General features: G+C 37.0%; 1 protein-coding gene across 1 annotated transcript in view; it reads right to left on the minus strand.

The window, feature by feature from the left end:
• Positions 1–2,669: 2,669 nt before the first annotated feature.
• Positions 2,670–12,824, minus strand: part of LOC127640144 (leukemia inhibitory factor receptor-like) — a 33,933-nt gene continuing 23,778 nt past the window's right edge. Inside the window, exons 12-18 of the mRNA XM_052122563.1 lie at positions 11,080–11,262; positions 10,531–10,632; positions 10,010–10,159; positions 9,529–9,666; positions 9,026–9,119; positions 7,731–7,797; positions 2,670–7,627 (exon numbers count right to left, since the gene is read on the minus strand). Coding sequence (XP_051978523.1) covers positions 7,040–7,627; positions 7,731–7,797; positions 9,026–9,119; positions 9,529–9,666; positions 10,010–10,159; positions 10,531–10,632; positions 11,080–11,262 — 1,322 coding nt within the window. The 3' untranslated portion in view covers positions 2,670–7,039. The remainder of the gene's footprint in view (positions 7,628–7,730; positions 7,798–9,025; positions 9,120–9,528; positions 9,667–10,009; positions 10,160–10,530; positions 10,633–11,079; positions 11,263–12,824) is intronic.

Consider the following 12,824-nt stretch of genomic DNA (forward strand, 5'->3'; position numbering starts at 1 on the left):
GTTAGCGTCCCGTATTGATGTGCTGTTGCCTATGGAAACCAAACATCTAGGCGCTGAGCGCAAATATTCCCTGAACGGAAATCATGACAGAGTGGAGGTGCCATGCGCACTAAATTTAGTAACGTTTCCTCGATATTCGTGTGACGTGTTAATGTTTTGTCGTCATCCTGTTGTTGTTCCAGTCAAAAATGGTTGTCAATTATGGTGTGACTGAAGAAAATACTGTGACTTAAAAAAGAAAAAATCCAAAAGGAATATGTTAAGGATTTCTCTTAAATACCCTAAATTAACACATTTTAAATAATTGGGGGCATTTACACCGAATGCTTATTTGTGTCCATCTGTGCTTTTTAATAGTTTTTCTATGGACGTGTTTGACTAACTACTTATGTTATCTACTGAAATGACCAATCCAATTGGAGATCAACGGTCATTTTAAGAGTTAACTGAAGTAAAAATGACTTCTGGTACAACTTGTGCAGTTGTTGGCTGTTATAACAACTCCTTGTAGTTGATGATATCAATGTAGCTAACTTTGGGCTATCACTTCATGTCATCTACCTCCTTAACCCTTGAACAAACTATGGGTCAATTTGACCCGTTTGAACATTTAACACCAATTTAGATCAACTTAACATTAACTTTCCGGCCTGATACTTCATTACATCCTTTATGGAGGTAATTTGACAATGTTAAAATTATTAATTTCATGTATTCAAATTTTTTTGTGGCTAATTTCTGACACTCATGTTTTGTGACATGTTGTCTGAACACATGGCTTTGTTTGGATTTCATTGCCATGTGATGTTGTGTATTTATGTTTTTTTATGTGAGTGCACTTGGGTCAGTTAAGTTGTGAGTGATGCTCTGCCCCCATTGTTACCAGTTTATTTGCCTCACCTGCCTTTCCTCATAACCCACCTCATTTCCTTCCCTATTTAACGTCTCTGTGTTTTCTGTCCTGTGTCAGTTCATTGTGGATGTTTTCCCTGTATAGGTGGTCGGTCGGACTGGAGATTCCCGTTTTGAGACCGGACCTCTAGGCTCTCCTTCTTCAGCCCTGCCACCAAGTTCCTGTGTCTGTGGAACATAGTTTTTCCCCTACGGGGTGGTTTATGTTTTGTGTGTTTATTTCTGGATCTAATAAAAGCCCATTGTTTAATCTGCACTTGAGATTGACATTTATAAACTAGTATATGGATCAATATGACCCAGTTTATATAAGGTCTAAAATGGTAGAACGGTTCAATTTGTTATTTACAGCAAGTACACTCAATCACAATTGCACTTACCCACACACATGCATCTAAATCCAATGGAGGTCAATAGAGAAGTCTGTGTGGTTCAAAATTTGACCTACCCACACCCTGACAAAAACACAAGTACACTCAAACATACGGGTCATGCACAAATAAAAATACACCCAAGCTGTCACAATATTATTAGCTCAATATAAACACAATGGAAGCAAATGGAAATGTTTGTGAGACCAAATTTTTTTCCCCCATTCTCATGGTTGATGTGAAGATTAACTGAAGCTCCTGACCTGTATCTGCATGATTTTATGAATTGCTGCCACACGATCGGCTGATTAGATAATTAGGTACACCTGTACACAACTAAGTGTTTGGTGTGTGTACACTACCTGGACAAAAGAAAAGTTGCATCCTCTTATATTTCATTGGACCGTCTGTAGCTTTGATTACGGCACGCATTCATTATGCAACCTTATGCAACGTCACATTTATTTCCGTCCAGAGTTGCATTAATTTTTGGCCGAGATCTTGCATTGATGACGGGAGAGTTGAACCACTCCGTGAAGTCTTCTACAGACTTTCAATGGGGTTAAGGTCGGGACTCGGTGGCAAATTATTCCTTATGCTCCCTGAACCACTCTTTCACAATTTGATCCCGATAAATCTTGGCATTTTCATCCTGGAATATGCCTGAAAAAAATCCATTGATGGGATAACCTGGTCATTCAGTACATTCAGGACTTCCTTTTTTTGCTTAGACCTGACCATTAAATCCAAACAGCAACTTTTTTTTGGCCAGGCAGTATATATTGGATATAACTGTACACAGTAAAGTTAGTAAGCGATTTTATCACACTAAAATCATGTAAACACACATATTGTTTTCGTCTTGTGGCTACACTTTTGAAACGATGAGTATTTCAACCTTTACAGACCGGACCCATTCGCTTTCATTGTAAGTCCCTCACTGTAACCCAGATTGTTGCTTTTTCATAAAGAAAAGGAGGGACGAGTAGAAATGAATTTTAGTGCCACAAATTTTGCCAATTAAACCTGGAATATACCTTTAATGACCCCTTACGATTGCTAGATTTTCATTGTCTTTGTTGAGACTGAAAACCCATGTCCTTATAGCATTAGGATAGAGAGTGCAGTGAAACAACAGAAGAGTGAAAGGTGTGGTGGATTTATAGTGAAGTAGAGGACAACTGACCTACATTAAATGTTCCGTTAAAAGTCCACCCGCTTTTGAAGAGCACTGCCACCTTCCTGTCAGGACAAAACAAAAGAACTCCCTCCGCAAATAATGAAAATCAGGCCCATTTCAATATAGGGATTTCAAAATCTAACCTTAAATTGTCCCACAATATTGAATATTTGTTGTCCTTTGAAATAAGCACAGAAAAACATAACTTGGTTTATTTGCTTTATTGTCTATAATACTACAGACGGTATGATTCTGTTAGTGCATTAGCATAGTATTAAGAGCCCAGATGCCTGGATACATCTTTAAAACGTCCTACACACGTGTTTTAACTTGTAGTGTTTCTAATTTTATTATCCGTTATTCCTCTTTACAAGCTAATTCCTTCTATCTCTAAACACTGAAACACAATGTGGAATCTGCCATGCATAAAAAGGCGATAATATTAATGTAATATTAATTGATATTAACTTGGAAGCAATTTTCACATCTGATGATATTCACGCACAAGAGAAAAGCTTATATACAATGGATTACATGCTTTGTAGTGTGGTATCCCACGTGATCTAGAAGTCGCTCAAATCTGAACAGTTCTCTTTGTGTTCACACTGCTCAGAAACATTTAGAAAAATCTGATAGTAAGAAGAAAGTAGCCTTTTGAGATGATTTTGACACTTACAGCCTGCCACCACAGTGTAAATGATATAAAATAAGCTACTTATCCATTTTCATAACTAATAAATGACTCTCCTGGGCTATGAAATCTAGCTAAAGCTGATGTAAGTATATTGAAGTTGACCGTGAAGCTCAGGTTTAATATGTGTGGCCTTAAAAACATAACATACATATATTTATGCATTTCACATTCATAAAGAAATATAAACATTAGTAGGTGTTCATTATTAAAAGTTTTTCACAGTAGTGTTTAAAGCTTTAGCAATATACTGTAGATGCCGACCTATCCCATAATATCACCCAAACTCAGTCCCAATAATGTTAATCTAATGCCCTTTCAATCAAATGCAAAACAGACACATTCTCAGTTTAACAGCCTTTAAAGTCTCTAAAGTCAAAATTGACCCAAGTAGGTTTCATTTTGGTTCCACGTTGATGTCAACCATTCAGGCTCAGCGTAATGTGCGCGAGCACAGACGCCATCTTGTCCCGTTGTGACGTATATGTTATTCTGACTGTTCTTATTGTGACAGCAGAAAGTGACAGGAGATTTACACAGTGTTCAGGTAAAGGCCTTCACAGTAATGTTACACACATAACTCTCAAATACTTGGATGTTAGATTAAGTTCTGGGAAAAGCAGGTTGTTGCTAGATGATGTCGCCAAGGCCAGATAAACAAAAAGTCCACCAGAAAATGAAAATTCTGTCATAATTTACTCAAACTTATATCATTCGAAACTCTATGACTTTCTTTCTTCCACAAAAGGATTTATTAATAACAATGTCGAAGTAGCTCATTTTCATTCAATGAACGTGAATGATGAGCACAGCTGTTGAACTAGCGTTTCAATGCAAGAAACATGATCTTACATCGATATGGCTTAATAAGTAGGGATGTGCATGGATAGTTGACATTCGGTTAACCGTTATTCGTTTATTCTGCACGTGCAATAGAGGTCTTTAACCCGACACGATCTCGTTGAGTTACGATAAAAACGTCGGGCTTTCCGGACGGTTTTGTGTCAGTTATTAAAGTATAGGGTGAGTTAGGGGCTGTTCAAGCATGCTTTTGTGTGGGCCTGCGCCGTTTTTCTATATACTGTTATCCAGGGGTGTAGATTCCAGGGGGGATGGGGGAGGGGGACCCCCAATTATCAAAACAAGCAAGCAAGTTACACCCCCAATGTTCAAGCCAAATCTATGCCCTTTCTGTTAACACACGTCGGACGGACACTTTTGACTGTTGCACTAGCTGAATCTCCCCGTTTTTCTTTCAGCATCTCACGTAAGATTGCCGCATTTTTAGACACCAAGTAAAGTTCAAAAGAACTTTATTTTTTCTTTATTAACTTTATTAAGTTTCAGCGCTTGATAAACGTTAAGGCAGTGTTTTCCCCTTTTGCTTTGGTGTGCACATTTAATAATTAGACAAGTTCAATGCTATTTGATTTCAAAATTTCAAAATCAAAAGCACCCCGATGAGGCTTTGCTGCATCACGGAAATATGTACCTGCCCAGGCAGAGCGCAGTCCAACCAATACAGGCTTGAAAGTTTGATTGAAGAAATGTATTTGTGAGATTTTATCACTGGAGGATCTATGTATTGTGCCATTTAGGCTTATAGCTCACTGTGCACTTTATTTGTGGTTTTTAGAGTAACGTTTGAGGAAATTAAATTGCAATAAGCGTTCTTCATTCCTACGTCACAACCTCGCAGTTAGTCGAATGTTAAAATTGTAACTGTGCACATCCTTATTAATAAGCCGACAATGCATAAGGTCTTGAAAACGCCATTAGCATTTTACTTTTAACAATGTAACTTTATAAACGATGTAAACAAACAACGATTGGATTTTTCCGCAGCTTTCTTGCATTGTCTGTGGAAGAGAGCAACTTGAACATTCTGCCTAACATCAACTTAGGTGTTCTACCGAAAAAAGCAAGTCAAACAGTTTTGTAACGACATAAGGGAGAGTTTAAATTTTTAGGGAAAACTATTCCTTTAAAGCTATTTACCCTGTGGTACACATTGGTCCCACGATCCATAGCAATAATGGAGAGACTGGTATAGTAAAAAGCTGCTGCTCTTTGGATATGACATAAATTTAAGCTCCAGAGGCACTGTGGTCATTTTAAACTCTTTGAAGATTTCTTGAAAGCAAGCAGATGAGCACATTCTGAAATCCTAGACTAATATCTCTAAAATTAGCAAATATATACCCTACATTATGCGTATTGACATGTGGCTAAGTATACTGGTGCACATGGTTGCCGATGTCATATCCAGGTAAATGCTATGCATCTGTGAGATTTGAAGTGAGTTCCAGATTTAAGCAAGTATGAAATGCAATGATGTATTCATAAAACCTGCAAGATGCTTTACAGATTGTATGGATAATGCCATTTTTGTTAAATATTACTGACCTTTGGAACAAAAGTTGTAGATAAATGTAATTTTCTACCCATGGAACTAACTGAGCATCAATAATAACTAGCTAGCTGCATTTAATCATGAAGTAACACAATCTTTCACCGGAATGAAAGTTTTCGATTCATCCCTCAATTATTACAAAAAATTGTGGTTACAGTACGAAACTTACAATGGCCGTGAATGGGGCCAGTCAATAAACGTTTAAATACGCATACGTTTCAAAACTATAGCCATAAGATGTAAACATTATATCTGTTAACATGATTTTAGTGAGATAAAATTGCTTACAAATCTTATCTGTGTAAAGTTATACCCAATATTACAACTCGGTTGCTGTGACGATGCAACGTGGTAAACCAAACCATATAAGCAATTTAATCACACTAAAATTGTGTAGAACACATTTTTTTCCCTCATTAAAATTATGTTTACATCTTGTGGCTATACTTTTGAAACATGGTGTATTTTTGTGTTTATGGACTGGCCCCATTCACTTCCATTGTAAGTGCTTCAATGTAACCACGATTTGTGGTGCTTTTTTTTTTTAAACAAGGGATGAGTCTTAAATACTTTCTGTGATAATCAATATTATGCCGTAAATGCTGTCGATTGAGATTAACTTGTATTAAACCCAGAATATTCCTTTAACATGCAAATTGACCACATATGAGGTCACGTAAACAATGTTCTTATATCAGGGAAAACCCATTTGACAGCTTATTTCATGTGAGCATGACTGTTTACGTTTTGACGTCAAGACCGGAAATAAATCGGATCATTTTAAAATCTCATGTAAGTGAGGTATGTTTGCCTGTCTGGTTTTTATAATGAGTGGATTTTTGTAAGCTGTCAGCATTTCGTTACATGTAAAACACACTGATTAACGGTGAGATTTTAGCTTAAGCTGCGTAACAACTTTTTGAAACAAACCATTTGAAATGGAAGTATTGCAGCCATTGAGTACAAACCCTCAATGCACTGCTTTTGATCAAACAATACATTTTCACAGCCGCCATCTTTTCCCGCCAAATTTAGCCGGAAAATGAGAGAGAGAATCCATCAATTACTGACACTTTCTGATCTCCCAATTTTAACTGCTACCAAAAATGTGAGTAGATTTAAGAAAAGATGAACGGTAAGATTCCATATGAATGTAGATTTTCAGGGAGCACTCTGATAACACTGGAAAAGTCTAAGGCTACTGTTGCTACAAGACAGGAACACTAGTATGAAAGGATATGGCAGTGCCCCCTAGGGGTAAACATCATACTGTTCCAAGCGAGCGTCAGAAGATGCAACTCCCCCCAGCTCTTCAGTAGTAATTCACCTCTCTGGTCAATAACACGAGTCCCAAACAGCAGTGATGTTTGATAACATAATTGTGAGTGATTTCCAGTAGGGACCAAAGCGAAAAACATCCTCAAAATGTGAACATCATGAATGTTGAAAAGAAACACTGAATTAGTGTGCTCTCAGGATTTTCCAGAGAGAAGATTGTGGAACCAGGTGTTGGAAGGCTGCGGTTTCTCTTCAGAAGATTCTGGAATAAGGAACTGGGATGATGTGACAGATGTTGGGCTGCCAAGTGAACCGCTAAAGTTTTCTGCGTCAGGAAAATCGAGCTGCCAGGAACACTGGGGTTTATAGCCCATATTCAAGCTCTCCTCTTGGAAGTCTGGATCAAATCCGAGTTGTGGATCAGCTGGACCTTCAGCAGACTGCATCTGTGGTCTGTAACCTCCAGCACCGTATGTCACCTGTGAGGAGGTCGGGCTCTGGACGCCTGTGTAGGTGATTTCGGTTTGTGTGGATCCCACCGAGGCGGTTGAAGAACCAGACGAGTCTGAAACATGGTTACTGTTCGAACGGTCACCGACCACCTGGTTGTAGTATCTCAGGAGGGCGGGTTCATCAGAATCGGTGTCTACATCAATGTTTTCATTCTCAGACGACTCCTCTTCCTCTGGCACTGGAACCAGACCCTTCTTTCTGAAGTCCCACTCTGGACTCTCAACGATGTGGACCAGACTGTGAGGGGAGGGCTTCACATCCAGGGGACCCTAAACGCAAACAACAATCCCGTTAGACGAGACGCGAGGAAGAGAATGGAGAAATTACATATACATATATATATATATATATATATAAAAATAAAATATTTACCTGAGGAGAGGACCAGTCTCCAGGTACCTTAGGTCCAGGAATTTCAGGATAGAATGCTTTCTTTACCCTAGATTCAAATAAACAATACAAAAACCCCAGGTCAAGATGTTAGTGTGGGTCATATTTCATCCCTAAATTAACATTATATTTTACCTTGAAGAGGCCCAAATTTAAAACCATTAAAGGGATAGTTCACCCAAAAATGAAAACTCTCTCATTATTTACTCACCCTCATGTTATCCCAGATGTGTATGACTTACTTTCTTCTGCTGAAAACAAACAAAAGCCCAAAAGATTTTTAGAAGAATATTTCAGCTCTGTAGGTCCATACAATGCAAGTGAATGGTGACCAATATTTTGAAGCTCCAAAAGCACTTAAAAGGCAGCATAAAAGTAATCCATAAGACTCCAGTGGTTTAATCAATGTTGTCAGAAGTGATATGATAGGTGTGGGTGAGTAACAGATCAATATTAAAGTCCCTTTTTTACTATAATTCTCCTCCCTGCTCAATAGGTGGTGATATGCATGAAGAATGTGAATCGGCAAAAATAAAAGAAGAACTCTTTGGAGAAATGAGGGATTAGGAGGGCTGTTTGAAGTAGTCAAAAAACGACTTAAATATTCAGTTTCTCACCCACACCCATCATATCAATTACATACTTTTATGCTGCCTTTATGTGCCTTTTGGAGCTTCACATTTTTGGACCCTGTTGATTTGTATTGTATGGACCTACAAGGCTGAAACAATCTTTGTTTGTGTTCAACAGAAGAAAGAAAGTCATGCACATCTGGGATGGCACGAGGGTGAGTAAATGATGAGAGAATTTTCATTTTTAGGTGAACTATCCCTTTAAGACGGTAATACAGTAATGGAAATAATCCTGTCTGGGCCTAATCATTTTTGTATATATAAAAATCTGCATAAATTAAAGGAAGAGCAACAATTAATACCATGATGTTTTATATTGTGTTTTATAATTTAATGTATCTTTTTTTTTGCATTACATACAATTCAGTAGGTTTTGGCATAACATGTACTTGATTGTCATGAAAACCCTAATAGTCTTAATAGGATTTATTTTAGTTTTTAAAAAAATCCATAATTTGATTTTGGGGTATAATATGACTCGGGCATCGCTTGAGTCTTTTTGAGTCTAATAGGTTCACTCAAATAGAAAGAATACAGTCTGTTTTAGCAGAAATATTATAAGCCATTTGGATCTAATAGATTCCATTTAGTGGAAATGATATAACTTGATGGAAATGCCATTAAACCCCCATAATTAGGTCATACCACTCTCTCTTCTTGTAGCAGAAGATGCTGATGAGGATCAGACAGCAGAACATGGCGCCCAACGACACCAGAATACCAACAACCAACATGTCAGCTGCAGGTAAGAACAGAAGAAAAGAGAATAGTATCACTATATTTGAACTATAATTGTAATAGTATATAGTGTGCCATATAAACAACTATAAATATGAAAGCATGCTCTTTGCATCAGTTAAGGAAAATATCTTCTTATCAAGAACCAGTTTTCACTGTAGTTGCTATATGGTCATTTGGAGATTACAAAACGTTCCTAATGTTTCATTATAGGTTGTTCAGTTTCTGGGTTCCTTAAGCAGCACTACATAGTTGGTTTTCTGAAGAACTAGAGAATAAAAAGTTCATTGGAGGATCTTAAAATTGCCCTCTTTTTGGCTAAATGTACCCTTTATTTTTAAGAGTGAAGAAACGTATGCATTTCACATATTGTGCAGAATTTAATCTGAAAGAGTACTATAATGACTTACTGTTCATCTCCAGTTTAATGGCTACAGTAGATCCTGTGTCCTCTCCAGCTGATGTGTAGGCCTTCACTATAAACTTATATGACCCCAGAGATAACCCCCTCACCCTGTATGACTTGACTTCAGGATTGGACACATTACCTAGGAACACAACCATAAGAGACAATTATTAACTGATATATTGAACAAAAACAGGTTCTTGTACTTATTTGCTTAATTTTGTACATATTTTGTCTTTACAAGGACATTTAAAATGCCGTAATGCATTTAGTATTTATTTATTTGATAACTTATTTTTATTAACAGGTATTTTGTCCACTGATGTTTACAATTTTAAAAATATTTTTGACCATTACAAGTAACATCTGAACTGTAGCAATTTTGGCTTGTAACCTTACACCTTAATAATGTATAATGCAGTTGAATTCATATAAGCAGATGGTTGTTTCTACTATCACATGCCTGAATGAGCTGTAAAACTTACCAATGAGTTCCAGACTGGCTGCATTTGCCAGATAGATTGTGTATCCACGTATGAAGCCTCTCTGCTGGTCCATTGCAATGGCTTTCCATGACAACTCCACATCAGATCCCAACTGATTGGCTGACAGCTCACTGACTGACTGTGAAGGAACTAAGAAACAGCAAAAGAGAGAGAAGAACAGGTTCAGATACAAACAGTCACCTATAATCATAAATCACAAACATATATGGATTCCAGGTGCCTGTTCTTAAAATATCTGGAGAGCTGACAACAAGAACTAAATCTACATAGCTAAACTAGAAGACTAATCATATAAAAATATACACTTTTACTTTCCAGTAAAGGTATCACATCTGTTATTCATAAAAGCAACAACTTCTTGTGTTACATAATGCTACCATTCACACACACCACCACGATGACAACATGTGTTTACACAGGACCTCAAAGCAGAATAATGTTGTCAACTGTAATATATGTTAATGCGCCTTATGACTGGTAATCAGTAATGGTCCTCTTACTCATCTCCTGTGTGTATCCATGCCATCTCTGCAGCAGTACTGGTGCTCCAGCTGAGAGAACATACACAGAAATTGTGTACCGAACTCCTGCCTCCAGGGAAACTAAAGTCAACAGGGAGGACTAAATCAATGAGGCGCACAGATGAAAACATGCAGTCGTGAAGTAAACAAGACAGGAAAAAACATCTACAGTAAATTCCATTCAGTTTTCCATTAACTGTGACAAAAATAAATGGTAAATGGTCTGCACTTATTTAGCGCCTTTTTAAGCCTTAACGGTATTCAAAGCGCTTTACACTGTGACTCATTCACCCATTCACACACACATTCATACACCAATGGTGGCAGAGCTGCTATGTAAGGTGCTAGCCTGTCATTGGGAGCAACTTGGGGTTCAGGGTCTTGCCCAAGGACACTTCGGCATGTGGAGTCATGTGGGCTGGGATTCGAACCACCAACCCTGCGATTAGTGGCCGACCACCTGAGCCACAGCCGCCCCTATAAACAATCTTAGCAAAAAAAATTAGCAAAAGGCTCTATTATGATCACCTGACTGCAACCTGATGCTGCCGTTTGATTCAGGTACTTTCTCCCAGTGAACAGGGCAAAGCCCACTGCAGCCCGAGGGGACCCACTCCACCACATAACCTCTGCTTGCATTGGCATCAGGCTGCCAGGACACGTCGAATCCTCCATCTGTGCCCAAGAGCTCAGAATCAGACAGCTGAGAATCTACAGGAAGTGAGACCACACATAACACATGGTTAATTTAACACTAGCCTAAATTTGTTACCTATTGTTTTTGTTTATTTTTAGGGCTGTCAATAGATTAAAGTAAATGTGATTAATTTCATAATTTTTGACATCATTTTTGCAACAAATTTGCTTCTAGATTTATATACATTTCCTTTTCAAATCATTAGTATAAGAAGTTTTATTGTATTAACATATACAGTAGTTATTGTAGGTATGGACTATATAAGAAACATTTTAATATCACAATAGCCTTGAAATTTAATGATAATACAATATGCTCATTTTTATGGAAAATTGGTTCAAAACATCTTAAAAAAATAATAGTCCAAAGTAATAATAACCTTTTACATATTTGAGTTTTTTATTGCTGTACCTTTCAATGAAACAACTCTACGTGAAGTACTAATTATTAAAAATGTAATTTTATCTTTTATATTTCCTTTTATGTTTTTCAATCCAAGATTTAAAAAATGGCTTCTTTATTTGTAATATATAAAAATAATTCAAATAATGAAAAAGTAACACATGACGAATAAAAATAGATCCATCAGAGTATAATAACAATAGTGTTTTGCATAACCATGATATAGACCCTAGTATAGTTGATATTTTAATGAAATAAAACAACTTTACACGTAACATATTTTTACCACTAGTCCACAGCAGGGGAGTATTAAAGGGATAGTTCACCCAAAAATGAAAATTCTCTCATTATTTACTCCCCCTCATGTCATCCCAGGTGTGTATGACTTTCTTTCTTCTGATGAACACATTTTAAGATTTTTAGAAAAATATCTCAGCTCTGGAGGTCCATACAATGCAAGTGAATGGTGAACAAAACTTTGAAGTTCCAAAAAGCACACAAAGGCAGCATAAAGGTAATCCATACAACTTCAGAAGTGATAAAATGAGAAACAGATCAATATTTAAGTCCTTTTTTATTATAAATTCTCCTCCCTGCCCAGTAGGTGGCGATATGCATGAAGAATGTGAATCGGCAAAAACAAAAGAAGAAAAATGTGAAATTAAAAGTGGACATTTATAGTAAAAAAGGACTTAAATATTGATTTTTTTTTTATCACCCACACCTTTCATATAGCTTCTGAAGACTAGCATGGCTTACATTTAAGCTGCATTTATGTGCTTTTTTGAGCTTCAAAGTTCAGGTCACCGTTCACTCGCACTGTATGGATCTACAGAGCTAATTTTGTTTGCGTTTAGAAGTTATACACATCTGGGATGAGGGTTGAGTAAATGATGAGAATTTTCATTTTTGGGTGAACTATCCCTTTAATAGTGTGTACGTGAGATTTATTATATTGTATTTGATATTTCAAATGCATACAAAGACGGTAAATTATTTTACTTTTGTTAAAAAGTCCCATCTGGATTTTATTTTAAATAAATTCCCTGTTTAAGAAGGCTCTTCTTCCTCTTTCTCAGTGGAAAATTCTGAATCGCTGTTTTTTGTGTTCGAGTTTGAATAGCCACACTAGTTCTTAATTTATAAGAACAGGTTCTTTACTATTTAAAAAGCA

The sequence above is a fragment of the Xyrauchen texanus genome, chromosome 4, assembly GCF_025860055.1.
Source record: "Xyrauchen texanus isolate HMW12.3.18 chromosome 4, RBS_HiC_50CHRs, whole genome shotgun sequence".
In the NCBI taxonomy this organism is placed as follows: domain Eukaryota; kingdom Metazoa; phylum Chordata; class Actinopteri; order Cypriniformes; family Catostomidae; genus Xyrauchen; species Xyrauchen texanus.